Raw genomic sequence first — 14,568 nt, 5'->3', positions numbered from 1 at the left:
GCACCTTGTGCCACATTGCCCTTCATTGCTTGCCACTCCAAGGGCTCAAGGGTTGCCCATGACACCCCTGGCTCTGCAATTCTCAGGTCAGTCTCCTGCCCTGGGAGGATTCAGGAAAGTAGGGCCTCAGTCCCTCAGACTGGGGCTCAGTCATCCTTAGAGCCACCCAGCCCTGCGACCGTGCTGTTGCTCAGGTCTGCACCACATTGTCTTACAGGGGAGAGCCAGTAAAAGGAAACCAAAGACACCTGTGATCGGGTTCAAAATGCCCATCGCCAGCACCCAGGGATGAGGGGAAGGCTTTACTGTGTTTGTATAAAAAAGATCAGAGGATCTCAGTGGACCTCAGGTTTAATAGGGTGGCTGATAATACAATTTGGCTGCTTGAAAATGAAAACAGCATTATGGCCAACAGTGACCTTCTGTCTGGGCTCTGGGATGCTGTGTGGAATAAGGGTGGTGGATGTCTGGAGTGTGCTGGAGGAGGGGCTTGTTGTCAGAGGGACTGCAGAACCGGTCAGGAGGACAGACACCATAGCACAGATTTACAGGGAAGGCATTCTCTGCCCAGCCCTGGGCACTGGGTTTGAGGATGCTCAGAGGCATGGGGCAGGGCCCTGGGTTCAGTAATGATAAGGAAAGCCCGAGGTCTCGTGCTCTGTGCAGGACCTTGAGAACAGAAAGCCCATTGGGGGCCTCAGTGGCCCCAGCAAGCAGCCCAGGGGCTCCCACCATCACAACGCTCGGGAGAGCCGGCAACTTCTGTCCACAGCCTTTGCGGCCAGAGCAGGCAAGGACATTTGGAGGCCACAGGCTGGCCAAGGTCAGGGACTAGCTTCGAGCTGACCTGCCACCGAGGTTGCTAAGGAGTCTGGCGCTCGCCTGAGAACTCGGGCTGGCCTGTTGCTGTGGTCGCGCAGGAAGGAGAAGGGAAATCGCCGTGGGGGAGCAGCTGCTGCCTGAGAGTCATTAGATTTCTTCTTTCTCATTTTCAAAAATGCTATTAGGGAGGCCAGGGCGGGGCCTGGGCTCTGGAGCGCGAGACTGGGTCTGTGGGCACTTGTGGGCTGGGGGACAGTGTGCGTCTGCATGCCTGTCAGTGCACAGGGGCCAGCACGCGCATGTGTGTGCACTCACACACGTGTGTACAAGCAAACGGTCTCGCCTCTCAGCTTCTGGGACAGTTGCCTGTCAGGTGCCCTGAATTCGCTTCGTGCTTTCCACTCATATAAACTTGTTGGCAAGGCCCCAGACATGGCAGTCCTCCATGGCAACACCCCACCCCTGCACACCCACATCCCCTCCACCTCTCACCCCCTCCCAGCAGCCTCTGCTTTCAGACTCCCACCTGGAGGGTCCTGTGCATCCTCAGCAGGGGGCAGGGGTGATCTCCGTGAGAGCAGCAAGGGGGCTGCTGGTACCATGGTGGGGGGAGCAATGAAAAGGAGCATCTTGGAAAGTTCCAGCAATAGGACGCTGTGGTGGAGGACCCATTGTGAGATAGTAGAGGAGCAGGGGAGCGGTGGGGATAGAGGCTGGCTGTGCTGGAGAGCTGGTCCTCTCATCCCGGCTTCCAGGGCCTCACACATCATCGGGGACAACTCTCCCCATCTGAAGGCCACAGAGGTGAGCTCTTTGAAGCTGGGGACAGTGAGGGTGGGGAAAGCATCTGAAGGCTGTGCCCCACTCTGCTCCTACTTGTGACTGCCCCATGGCCCAGTGGGCCCAGCGTGGCCAGATGTGCTCCTCCCCCCTCCCACCCACACCCCCGCCTACGAGAAGCCATAGATGTCTATTTTCATGGGAAATCTTTTGATTTTTAAAAATCTTAACAAATACTTCCAGTTAAAACACAAAATTCTATTGGCTACCTGTGAGCAGTCCCGTATGCCTCATACTTTAGGGTTCTTGAGTTTATAAGCCACAGCTAAAGATGGCTACTTGAGGCAAAGAGTGGAATTTGTAGGAAGCGTGCTCAGGTCCAAACTCCAGGAGGCCAGGGGGCTCAGAGGAGTACCGTTGTGGGAAGTGAGTCTGGGTCTGGTGGGAGTCCGTGAGGTCCCACCAGCTCTGTTCCACTGGGGAATACCATCCTGGAGCTTTAGCACCTTGTAGGATGTCATGATGATTGAGGGAGACAAAGCTTTGCTAATTCACCAGCAGAGAAGCCCTGGTGTCACACTGACCCCTGTATCGTCATCTGTCCACTCCAGTGGGAAGAAAAAACGGTGGCGCCCAGCCCAGCCAGTCATCTCTGACCGGGGCGTATGGGGTTAGTCATGGGGCTTGGACATGTGTGATCCTTTTCCTGATAAGGGGGCTGGGAAGCCCCTGCCCACTGTCCTGGTGAGTGCTCCCAGTTCCCAGAGTGTTTTGAGATGAACATGATTTTTCTTCGTTTTCTTGTTTAAATCGTCTACTTAGAACAAAATGTCACCTCCTGCCTGAGACCTGCAAGGCTCTGCCTCATCTCTCATTCCCATGTTCCCTTTCTCACTTCCTCCCTTCCTTCTCTTTCTTCTTTTACCACCCTGGGCTTTGCTGCTTTGCTTTCCCTGGAGCAGAGAAATCTCCTTCCTGCCTCAGGGCCTTTGCATGTGCTGGTCTCTCTGCTTCGGATGCTCATTGCTTAGATTGCCCATTCCCTGTAACTCCTCTCTGATCAGCTGTTAACCAAAACCTTCTCCCACCTTCCCCTTTCCTGTCCCATGTGTTTTATATCACGTGCCTCTTTATTTTCTTCATTGCACTGAGCTTTGTAAATTATCTTACTTTGTTGATGCATTCACAAATATTTACTGAGCACCTACTACGTGCCAAGCTGTGTTTTGTCAATCATGGTATGTCCTTGCAAGTCTTTGGCAAGGTTTTTTACTAGGCCAAAAGCAACTCTGGCATCCCAGCTCCCTATGTCTTGCCGTACAAAAGCCAGGATTTTGTTCTGAAGTCAGCAAGGACATGAAAAAAGCATGTGGTCGGAATACTCTGGAAAGTTTCCCACGAGCACAGTTTTGTGTCTAGAGTTCAATACTGTACCATGTGTTCAGCTGGGTGCAGGGAAGGATAGAAAGCAATGCCAGCTGAGGTATGGAGGGCTCACTCTGCTTTGGATTAGTTTAGGAAACTGAGGCATGGGGAGGTTACATAAATTTCCTAAGGTCACAGAATCAGAAAGTGGCTGACGGTCCTCAGGGCTATCTCAAGGAGTTGAAATCTTTGATGTTGGTGACTTGGGATACCCAGACAGCAATAGTGACAGGGTGGAGAAGGGGATCTCCCTAATTAGGATGTTTGCCTCATTATTCTAAGGAACCTTTCAGCCTTATTGTTGACCCTGCATTGAAAATGAGGAGGTGCCAGGCTTCGAGCTCTGTACGGCCCTGGGAGGGGGCAGATCCCAGAGCTAATGAGAGGGTAGAAGGAGCTGGTGACCCTTTTGATGTGGGGGCCCTGGTGGGAGTGGAGATGCTAGATGTGAGCCAATGATGACCAGAGCAGGGGCGGGGATGGGGTGGAGATGGGGCTGTGAGTAGCGGGGGATCTGAGGCACACTGATGAAGACACTGGGGGTTACCGCATCGATAGGGCCGAATGAACCTGGCTGGGGAGTTTGGTGCACCCACTCTTAAACCGGCAGGAAAGAGTGAGACTGCCTGGGTGGGAAGGGTCTGGAGACGTAGCTGAGCAAGGGTCATGTGTGCGGAGGCTGGGTGGCATCCATCAGGACCGGCCCTGGGGACCAGCCAGAGGGGTTGGGGACAGTGTGAAGACTTCTCCCGAGGGGCTGCCTTGAGCCAGACCCATAGAGCCTGTGGGAGCAGCTGGGCTCAAGGATGATTATCTCACCAAAACCAAACACTTTCAAATACCATCCCAAAGATACAGGCAATATGTATGGCTTTGTTCTCTTTTAGCAGGACCGTCAGAAGAAGGGGACGCTATTTCATAAGGAGCCTCCTTGAGCCCCATTTCAGGTGGCCTGGGGACTTTGGGTCTGATCTCAGTGTTTCTGCCAAGGTGGAGGGACCATCTGGAACTGCTGGGAGGGAGCCAGCCAAGAAGGACCTTCCTACCAGGGATGGGGTCTTGGGTGGAAGCCAGGCCTCCTGGGACCTTCTGGAGGAGCAGAGGTGTCCCCAGGAAGTCTGCAGTGGTTGCAAAGGTCTTCAGTCCTGCATCTAGAATTTCTTCCCATGGAGGGCTCGGACTTAGAATCCCATGGTTAGCCCCACTGCCAGCCCAAGCTGGAAGCTTTGGCCTTTTTGATGCTCACATTCTAGATGCAGGGAACGGGACAGGTTCGGGCAAACAGGATAGAAGAAATTTGACCCAAGGGGAGTGTGACCTATTAGCCTAGGAGGCCGGGGATCCTGGGGTCCAGCAATTGGCTAGGGCCACTGGCTGATACTTCGTGGATTGTAAGGGAGGAAATGCCCAGTTAGTATCACAAAGCATCGGAACACAAAACCCCATAGGATTGTGCCCTTTACAAGTTATGGGCAGGATTTATATGTGAAGACATTAATTCTCTATGCTCTACAGATGGTGTTGTCTGGGAATGGGACATAAAGTCACATGAAGAATGACTTCTTTCACCACGCAGGGGTGAGCCTGGGACTGCGCCATGCCTTCATTTGGAAATAGAGGCAAGCAAGGTGCAGGGGAGGGGGGCATTGGGGCTGACCTCTAACACGCATACTGCCCCAGATGGCTGATCCAGGCTTGTCCTAGGAATACCTTCTGACCCCCATCGGCAGCTGGTTCAGCCACAGCATGTGGCTGGACATCCAGCCTTGGCCTTGGCCCAAAGACCCGAGGAGACTTAGTCATCCTTCTGGGAGAGGACAGGACTCCTGCATGTGGCCCGAGATCATGCATTTCCTTACGTTTGAAGTAGGCAGTGTTACCTCTAGCCCGGGGCATCTTAAGGGACCCAGAAGCCTTTCTCAGTTGGGAGAGCAGGACCCAACGGTCTAGACTCTGATCCCAGTGGGCTGAGGACATCATCGCCTGCCCCACCCAGACACTGCTTTGAAAATTCTTGGTCCTCGCTGCCTCTCTGCCAGTGGAGCATACATGCAAGTTGGCACTCACAAGAAGGCACCAAGCTTTTCTTTTTCCCTGGGTCATTATTGCTTTAGATTGAGTCTGAGTCTCCAGCTGTGTCTCCATTTAGAAGTGTTGATTGAGCCTGGATCCCAGAGCCTTCGCACTGTAAGCACTTTTTCTTTTCCTTACAGGCAGAACAGATCCCAGTGGTGGTGGGACACCTCTGGGTGGGATGTGACAATGAAAAACATTGTTGCCCTTGTTTCCTCATTTGCCTGACATGGCTCCCCATCAGGGTGTGTGCGTGTGAGTGTGTGTCTGTGCGTGCACGTGCGCATGCTCAAGAAACAAGAAGCACAGTCCCCAAAGGCCACCCAGCCTCCACATTCTGTTCCATCAGCATTCCCCTGACATACTGCTTACCCAGGCCACTCGTAGTCGGAATTCTGCCCATGCATCGGACGGGGCCAGAGTGGAGGGGGACAGAGTGGCAGTCTTCAGAGGCCCCTTGACAAGGTCACGAAGACCTCCTGGCTTGTTATGCACTGCACGCGGGTCCCCCTGCACCAGAGACCAGAAGAGTCTAGGTCCCTGCCCCCACCCCCTGGGAGCTTGCTCTTTGGGAAGCAGGACAGTGAAAACTCCATCTCCTTATTACCTCCATCTGCTTGTTGCCCGCAGCGCGGCCAAGGCCTGCCAAGGATGGTGACCTCGTCAAAGGGCAGAAGAATTTCTGGTTTCTGTGTGGCCACCAGGGGACAGAAATGGTTCTGATGAAGTCTGTATGGCTCAGAGCCCTGCCCCCAGATCTTCAGAAGAAGGCAGGGCACCCCCTCTCATCCAGAGGTGGGCCAGGCAGACAGGAAGAACTTCTCCTTTTTTAACGTCCCTGTCCTGAGACACAGGCAATGACTTGTGACCCCCGAGGTGACCAGGAAAGGTCCTCCTCTCTTTCTGTATCTCACATCCTTGGGAAGATTTTCAGGGGCTGGAGGGCCCGACATCACCCTGAATTGATCTTGCCCCTCTCCCACAACACGCGGCTGCTCTAGGTCATGGTTGCCACCCCAGCCCTTCAGGGACCAGGCTGGTAACAGTCGCGAGCCATGAGGAGGTGTAGGACAGTGGGAGCGGTTGGGGACGGTGTCAAGCAAACCAGATCTAAAACATTCAAGTCCAACTAAAAATAGACTCACGAGACATGTACTAATCCAGGGTTGAGTTGACCCTGTGGTCCTTAGTTTGTGCCTTTGCAATCTGGACGGAGTATTTGAGCAGAGAACCATGAAGGATTTCTGTGTCCTACTTCTCACCTGAAGGAGGAGGAGAGAGCACCAGAGGGAGACGCAAGCACCAGGGGTAGAAGAAGAAGAGGAGAGATCTGAAACCATGGGAATTTGAAGATGTAGGAGGTGCCCCCCCCAACTTTTTCTTTTTTGAGCTGAGGACAGGTGATCAGGGATCTGGGACAAGTCAACAAGGGCCCCTCACATGAGGGACTCAACAGTAAATCGAAATGCATGTGTGCCTGATTCTTCTGCTTGGTCTTCTGGGATCTCATGGTGGGGATTCAAGGACGGGTGGGTCAAAGATTGTGATCTGCCTTCCACTCATGCCTGGAGGGGAGCCCCAGGAGGCCGGGGGTGATGTGGGAAGCAACAGCTTTCCTGGTCTTATTCCAGAGAACACCAGGGAGATAAACCCTCTTTCCAAGAAGTATCCTACAGCTGGAATGCCAGGGTGTGCAAGATAATTTAGTTATGTGGCCCTGTCTGAAAGGGTCAATTGGCAAAGTGAGAGAGCCAGCCCTTCCCAACTCTGCTCTCCTCTTTCTGCTGGCATCAGAGGAAAGGTCTCTGCTTCTGTCAGTCTGCCTCACACTTTCCCAGCACTTGCCCATCAGCCTCAGCCTCGGTGCCTTTTTGCAGGCAGTAATATGTCAAATATGCAACATTTTTTTCGTTGTTGTTTTCATTTTATTTATTTTTGACAGTGTCTTTGAATTATGGTGAGATGTTGGCCTTTCCATTTACGGTGGTGATTTGAAGTATCCTTTAAAAACGTAAGGTCGTAATTAAGTACTGTACAAAGAACAGCAGTGGTGGTAGGAGCATTATGGTAATGATCATAAAGCTGGCAGAGAGGCTAGTGAGATGGTAGAACATGACCCTTGATGTAGGCGAGGCTGCTGGTTGGGTCTTACTCATCTTTAGAGGAGGATGAAAACACGGACAACCACAGGAGGAATGAGTGGCTGAGTGTCATGGGTTACAAGACAGCACCTCCCTAGACCCAGCTCTGGGCTACCTGGCTTATGCACCCTTCAGGATTCAACCTGTGCCACTTCTTACAGGAAGTCCTCTGGGATGCCTGGCTCTGAAGTCATCTCTCTTCCCATATGCTGATCACTGTCCACTTTCTCTGGAACCAGCTATATTGTTGGAGGTCGTGAAAGTGGATGCTTGCTTGGGGGTGGGGGAAGAAGACCTATAGGGAACTGAAAGGCATGGGCCCCATTTCATGGTAGACAAGCAGAAATGCAGGCCAAAGGTGGCCACACTTTCCAATTTCTCAGGAAAAACCCGAAATCTAAATTCTTATGTGAAATTTCACTATTTTTAGCGTTGACAAGAAACATTCATTAGGCCCCGGGGGCTGGATCCTGTATCGGGCACCCTCAGGTGACACAGAAGGAAGGTTCCAGGTGAAGATGGCCATCAAGCTGAGAGCCCTCACACCCGGGTCCTAAAGATGACGGAACCGGGGATGCAAAACCACAGCTAGAGCGGGTTGTACAAGTCATGTGTTTCCCCATAAGACTGGGCCCTCCTGGCCGGCAGGGAGGGAGATGCCTGAGTCATCAGACCCTGACTGACCAAGGCCAACCCCAAAGCCCTTGGCCACACAGGCCTGGGGCAGGGTGAATGAGAACATCCAAAAGGACAGGTGTCCACCATCCAGGGAAGTCTGAAAACACACAGCAGAGATGTTCTGGACAGACAAATGCCTAGGAGGGGGTTTCCAAGTGGGACCTGGGGAGGGAAGGTCACTGTGCTGGGGTACAGCAGGCCTGGTAGGACTGTGGCTCCTGGCAGTGGTAAGACTGTGCTGGAGAGGAGGGATTCCAGCCCTGGATGGGCTTTGACAGCAAACTTGCTCCAGGATGGAGAGGAAAGCCTTGGATGCAGAGTCGGAAAAGGTGGGTGGAGTGCAGAGAGGCTATTTTAGGCAGGCCTAGGAGTGCAAAGGCCCAGAGGCTCCCGGGGCTGGGCCGCGGGGCAGGTGAGGGCAGCAACCTGACTGAGCTGTGGGAGGGAGGGCTCTCCTCTGGGTGGAGGATCCTGTATTCAGAGGCTGTAACAGAAGGATGAGGAGGCAGTTGGAAGGGACAGGAACTTCAGGCAGAGAGAGTTGGGGACTAAGGAAGCTTGCATCTCTCTGGAAGGGTAAAAGTTGATATTTGGGATAGTCCCTGCAGTGCATGCTTCCTCCCATAAAAGCGTCTTTCAGCCTCTGGAGTTTCCATCTCAGGCCTCCCCAACCCGGTCCCATTCTCCTGCCCCGTCCTGCCCCAGGGCGCCCAAGAGAGGGTGAGGCAGCTCTTTGCGCCCCTAGGCTGACGGGTGGAACCCGGGCGCCCCACGGACTCTCTGGGTGGGGATGCTCAGGCGGGCGCCGCTCGTTCGAGGTTGTGCGCCGCCAGGGCGCGTGGCGCGCCCGATGGTGGCCGGCGGCGGGGCACCCCCAGTCCGGCCCACGGCGCTACTCTGCCGCCGCCTCGGGGTGTCTCTGCTTCGCTGCGAGCCGGAACCGCGGCGGCGGCGGCGGCGCGAGGAGGGGAGCAGGCGGCGGCGGCCGCCGCGCCAAGAAGCGCCGGGTCACCGCAGGCTGAGGCGCCCGCCGTCCCCGCCCTCCCCCTCGCTCTCCTTCTCCTCCCTCCCGCCTCGCTCGCTCGCTCGCTCCTTCCCTCTCCCCGCCTCCCCTCCGCGCTCCCCCGCCCTCCCCTCCGCGCCTCGCCTCCTCCGCCCCGCGCCCTGCGGTGCTGCAGCTGCGGGCGGCTCCAGCTGCCCCCAGATGTGGGCTGGGCGGCGCGCGGGGAACTTTCGCGCCGGCAGCGAGTGCGGGGCCCCGGCTGCGGTCCGGCTGCCATGGATCCGCCGGCGGGAGCCGCTTGCCGCCTGCTCTGCCCCGCGCTGCTGCTGCTGCTGCTGCTGCTGCCGCCGCTCCTGCTGCCGCCGCCGCCCGCGGACGCCCGGCTCGCCGCCGCCGCCGACCCCCCAGGTAGGTGCAGCCGGGTCCTCACGCCCCACGACCCCCGTCGGCCGGACCCCGCCCCGCGTGCTCCGCCGCCCCCTCCCCAGGCGTCGTCCAGCCCGACTTGGGCAAACTCCGCGCGCCCCGCCCGGGGCCAAGTTGGCCAACTTCGGGGCCGGGTTGGTCGCGCAGGGGGCGCCCCGCGGCGCACCGGAGCGCCTCCGGCCGGAGGGGAACCTCGGAGCGTTCGCGGCTCCCGGGACGCGGAGCAAGGAGATGGAGGGCCGGGAAAGCCCCGCGGCCGAGAGCGCAGCGCTAGCCCCAGCGGGTCCTGGGGAGCCAGGGCGAGGCGGCGCCGGGGCTCGAGTCCGGGGACGCTCGGGAGGAGCCGGGTGCTGAGCGCGCCGCCTTGGGCCCTGGGGACTGATGCGGCGCCCGGGGTGGGGGGAATCCCTTAGCACCCGAGGGACCCTGCTCCACCCCTCCCTGTCCTCGGGCGCGCGGGGAGGGGGCCGGCATCGGTCCAACCGAGAGCTGGACACGGAGGACAGGCCGCGCGTGCCCGGGGGAGCCGAGTCCTCGCCGCTCCGGAGGCTAGCGGTGAGGGCGCCCGAGTGGCGGGGGCCGCGAAGGGGTAGAGGCGAGGCGCACGGTAAGGGGCCAACCGGCAATGGTTTCGGAGCAGCCCCACGTCCTGCCAAGGACGGTAGGTTCAAGGGGCGGGGGCGCTCTGATGGGGCTGTCCCCAGGGGAACTGTGAGGAGCTCTCGAGCTTCAAAACGGAACGGGACAGGGGGCAGAGCGCTTGGCTGACTGGGTCCCAGAGGGGGACCGCCTGGGAGCGGCGGGGTTCCGGAATGGTGGCCCCGTTAACGACCCTTCCCAGTCGGAAGAAGGCCGGGGAGGTGCAGGCTAGTTTCTGGGGGTTGCCTGGCAGAATGCCTTTTCCTTCGCAGTGGTGGTGGGTGGGGGAGGGCTGGGGGTCTGCGGGGCTTGGCTGCGGGGCTTGGCGGCGGGTCCCCGGGGCTCCAAGATCTAGACGGGTCTAACGCCCCTTCCCGTTGCAGGCGGGCCCCTGGGGCACGGAGCCGAGCGCATCCTGGCGGTGCCGGTGCGCACTGACGCCCAGGGCCGCTTGGTGTCCCACGTGGTGTCAGCGGCGTCGGCCCAGGCTGGGGTACGGGCCCGCAGGGCAGCCCCTGTCCAGACCCCGGGCTTACCTGGAGACAACGAGGAGGACCCCGGTGGCCGTCTCTTCTACAACGTCACGGTCTTCGGTCGAGACCTGCACCTGCGGCTGCGGCCCAACGCCCGCCTCGTGGCGCCCGGCGCCACCGTGGAGTGGCAAAGCGAGTCGGGTGCCACCCGCGTGGAGCCCCTGCTTGGGACCTGTCTCTACGTCGGGGACGTGGCGGGCCTGGCTGAAGCCTCCTCCGTGGCGCTCAGCAACTGCGACGGGCTGGTGAGTACTCACTTCTCTCTCGCTCCTTTCTGCCCACTGCCCTTGCCTGGCACTTGGGAGCTGGTTTCCCGTGACTCCAAGGCCTGGACTGAGGATCTCCTTTGCACCCCAGCGTGCAGGGAGCACCAGACACAGAAGGAAGGGGTTGGCACAAAGCCAAGTTATTTCAACTGACCCCAGAGGAGTGACTTAGGCAGCTGGTGGTGTTCTCCAAAGCTCTGCCAAGTAGCAGAGTGCCGTCTCCCTGATGCCTTCGGGGCACAGGTCTTCCTGTGGTCACCAGTGTGTACGACTCCGGGAGTGTATGCATCTGCATGCGTGTTCTGGAATGTTGGTGTGTGCTCGGATCTGGGAACCCATGCAGATATGTGGATGTGCTATTGTGTGTCTTGTACATGTGTGTATCTGTGGGTTTGTGCTCCTTTGGGTATCTAGGTATCTGTTCAGTGTGTGTCCATGGGCATCTTAACATGTGTGATATGTGTGGGGGGGCACACGTGCTGGAAGTCTGTCTTCTTGTTTCTGTGTGTGCAGGTGGTGGCAGTCCAGGGAGCAGGCAGGCAGTAGTGCTGAAATGCCCAGTTATCCCTCTGCCCCCTGGCTGACCGGGAGCCACTGATTTTTCTGCTGTGGTTTCCTGTTGAACTCCAGCTGGTAATTTGAAAAGTCGGTTTTCTCTCTCTATTTTGAGCCAAGGGGAGCATTTGGAAATGCAGGCTCTGGTGCCCACAGGCAGCCTCTGAAGGACAAGGAGAGAGGCTGAGTCCCCTCCTGGGACTGGTTGGGCCACCCAGTGTGCCTTGAGCCCTGGGACGTTTTCTTGTTTCCAGGGGCCCAGAGGGACCACAGCTTGGCATGAGGGCGGCCTCAGAGGAAGCCTGGATCGATGCTCAGGGAGGCGGCTGACATTGGCGGTGCTTTGTCTGGCCGCCCCGGGGCCTGGCACGTGGCAGAAACCACTGCAGTCTTCTATTTTGGATTGGGGGTGCGGTGGTCAGGCTGGCCGGGCCTGGCCAGACATCTGAAGCCACCCACCGTGGGTTCTGCTCTAATTGCTGCTCAGAGCACTGCTGTGCGGGCGAGTGGCCGCTCTCCAGACCCTGCTGGCCCCCGAGGCCCCTGTCCTCGGGCTGGTCCTGCTGCTGCCTGCAGAGTCTGCAGTCCCACCAGAGCCCCACAACCACTGGTGTTCTTTTTATGGAGACACAGGAAATGTCACTTGTTGCTTCGGAAAATCACTGCCTTTGGCTGGATTGAGTTAGAACCCAGGCGTACTGCAAACAGCTATAAATGTCCTTGGAGGAGTTGGGTTATTGTGGTGCAGCCTTTTATATGTCCATTGTCTCTGAGGCCATCTGGGGCCTCATAGGCATGTCTCATTTCATGCTGTAGGTGAATTTCCTAAATAAATTGGTGCTGGGGACTCCAGGGTTTGGGGGAGCTGACTCAGATGCAGTCTGTAGGTGGGTCAGCTCCTGTGGACTGAGAGATTCCTGATGGAGTGAATTTTATGGGCTGCTTTGTCTCTGTATCATTCCTTCATCTGTCATTTGGTGATTCATTTGTTTAGCCAGAACCTCCTAGTGCCGTCTGTCCACTGTGCAGGTCAGGGGTGTGGCTGGCCCAGTGCCCACCTGGGGCTGGGGACCACTGATGGGCTGAGGGGCAGCTCTGGCTTGGGCTTTGACCGCAGGCTCCTGGGGGCTATTTGGAGAATGAGTTGGCAGCAGGTAAAGGGGCAGGTTAGCAACCTTAGCGGAGGGAAGAACACGTGTGCAGGTACTGGGTATGTGTTGGCCTGGTTGGGACAGGCATGGTGAGATGTCATGAGAACTGGCCACACACCTGCACAGGGTCAAGGCAGCTGGAAAGAAGACGGGAGTTGGAAGATGTGCTGGGGCTTGCCTGAGGGGCCTTGAATACTGTCAAGGAAAAATGGCCTGGAGACATTGGGGCATCAATATTAATTCTGTACTCTTCCTCCCTCTTCCTTCCTTCCTTCCCTCCTTTCTCTCTTCTGTCCCTCCTTCCTTCCTTTTGTTTTGGTGTGTCTCTTCTCATTTTATACTAATTAATTCCTTAACCCTTTGAGTCTTTCTGTATATCACTGATAGATCTGGGGCTCTATACATGGTGCAGAGCTGTGGTCCCCACAGCTATCATGCAGGGGAGGGATCCTCATCCCTGGTTTGCACATGCTCAGATGAGGCTCCGGGAGGTCGAGCGACTTGCCCAAGACCACCTAGCCCATGCTGGCTGGAATCTGGCCTGGTTTCCTCCAGCCCTATGTGCCACAGGGCTCCCAAGTTGGGCTGGGTAGAAGGCACTGAGATGTGCAAAATCTGTGCACTCCTCCCAATAGGCCTTACGTGAATAAATGCATCTCATTCTCCTAGCAACCCAGGCCCTTAAGCATCATGCCACACAGGCCCCCTGCCTCTGTAGCATTTGTTCTTCCTTCAGATATAGCAAAACTCACGAAAGCAGGTACGTCATGTTGTAGTGTGTGTGCAAATCCCCAGGGATCTTGTTAAAATGCAAGTTCTGGTTCAGCACATCTGGGGTGGGGCCTAAAGTTCTGCCTGCCTGCCTGCCTGCCTGCCTTCCTTCCTTCCTTCCTTCCTTTTCTTTTCCTTCCTTTCCTTTCCTTTCCTTTCCTTTCCTTTCCTTTCCTTTCCTTTCCTCTTTCCTTCTCTCTTTCTCTTTCTGTCTGTCTTTCTCTCTGAAAGAGCATGAGTGAAGGCAGGGAGTGGCAGAGGGAGAAAGAGAGAGAGAGAGACACTCTTAAGCAGATTCCTCACTGGGTGTGGATCTCAAGATCTGGGGCTTGTAACACTCAAGACCCTGAGATCATGACCTGAGCTGAAATCAAGAGTTGGATGCTGAACCTACTGAGCCACCCAGAAATGCAAGTTCTGCATTTCTAATGAGCTTCCTGGTCCTCAGGCCGCCCTTTGAGAAGCAAGGCTCAACAGCCCCATTTCTAAAGATTTTATTTATTTATTTGACAGAGAGTGAGAGAAAGAGTATATGAGCAGGGGGAGTGGCAGGCAGAGGGAGAGAGAGAAGCAGACTCCCTGCTGAGCAGGGAGCCTGATGCAGGGCTTAACCCCAGGACCCTGGGGTCATGACCCGAGCTGAAGGCAGACGCTAATGCACTGAGCCACCCAGGTGCACCAACAGCCCCATTTCTGCAAGAGAGTTCTGCACATTCCTCCACTAGTTGTTCCTTGCAGACGGGTTTCAGTGAACAACAGGTGTGGGGGATGCTGCACTTTGCACTCAGCTTGGGCGATTCAGGGGGCCCATCACAGTATCTGGGAAGTTCTGTAATAAAGAAAGCTCTCGCAATCTGAGTAATCCGTCATTTCCCACACAGAGGGGACTGTGGAACCCCTTCTTTGCAGAATGTGTCTTCCTGGAAGATGTGTAGAAAAACCATGGAACAGGGTCCCAGGAGCTTGTGCGTGCACTCTCTCTCTAAAAATAAATAAATAAAATCTTTGGACAGCAGTCTTCTAGTCAAGGGGAATCTTGTTTCTTAGTATCTGTCAGGATCCTTTCAGTTACAAGTGACAGACTGCTTAAATCAGTTTAAACAATAGCTCTCCTAATGGTGAGTCTTCAGGCATGGCTGATTCCAGGTGCTCCCTTTAGGTCATTAGGACACATGCCATCTCCTGCCTCTGTCTTCCTTTGCGTTGGCTTTGTTCTCAAGTGTGGTCCTTCTATTCTGAGTCTAGGGGTCCCAGCAGTGTCTTTTTCTGAATAATTCCGCGAGACCTGGGTATCACTCTGGCCAG

The 14,568-nt window shown here is 56.2% G+C and overlaps 1 protein-coding gene across 1 annotated transcript in view; it reads left to right on the top strand.

Moving 5' to 3' along the window:
- The first annotated feature begins 9,197 nt into the window (after positions 1–9,197).
- Positions 9,198–14,568, top strand: part of LOC111158889 (ADAM metallopeptidase with thrombospondin type 1 motif 2) — a 219,053-nt gene continuing 213,682 nt past the window's right edge. Inside the window, exons 1-2 of the mRNA XM_022521186.1 lie at positions 9,198–9,330; positions 10,371–10,765. Coding sequence (XP_022376894.1) covers positions 9,198–9,330; positions 10,371–10,765 — 528 coding nt within the window. The remainder of the gene's footprint in view (positions 9,331–10,370; positions 10,766–14,568) is intronic.

This window comes from Enhydra lutris, unplaced genomic scaffold (genome assembly GCF_002288905.1).
Source record: "Enhydra lutris kenyoni isolate GAN:26980312 unplaced genomic scaffold, ASM228890v2 scaffoldscaffold64, whole genome shotgun sequence".
NCBI classification, from domain to species: domain Eukaryota; kingdom Metazoa; phylum Chordata; class Mammalia; order Carnivora; family Mustelidae; genus Enhydra; species Enhydra lutris.
Note: the sequence above shows the minus strand (reverse complement) of the source record. Positions and strands in the feature narration are given on the sequence as shown.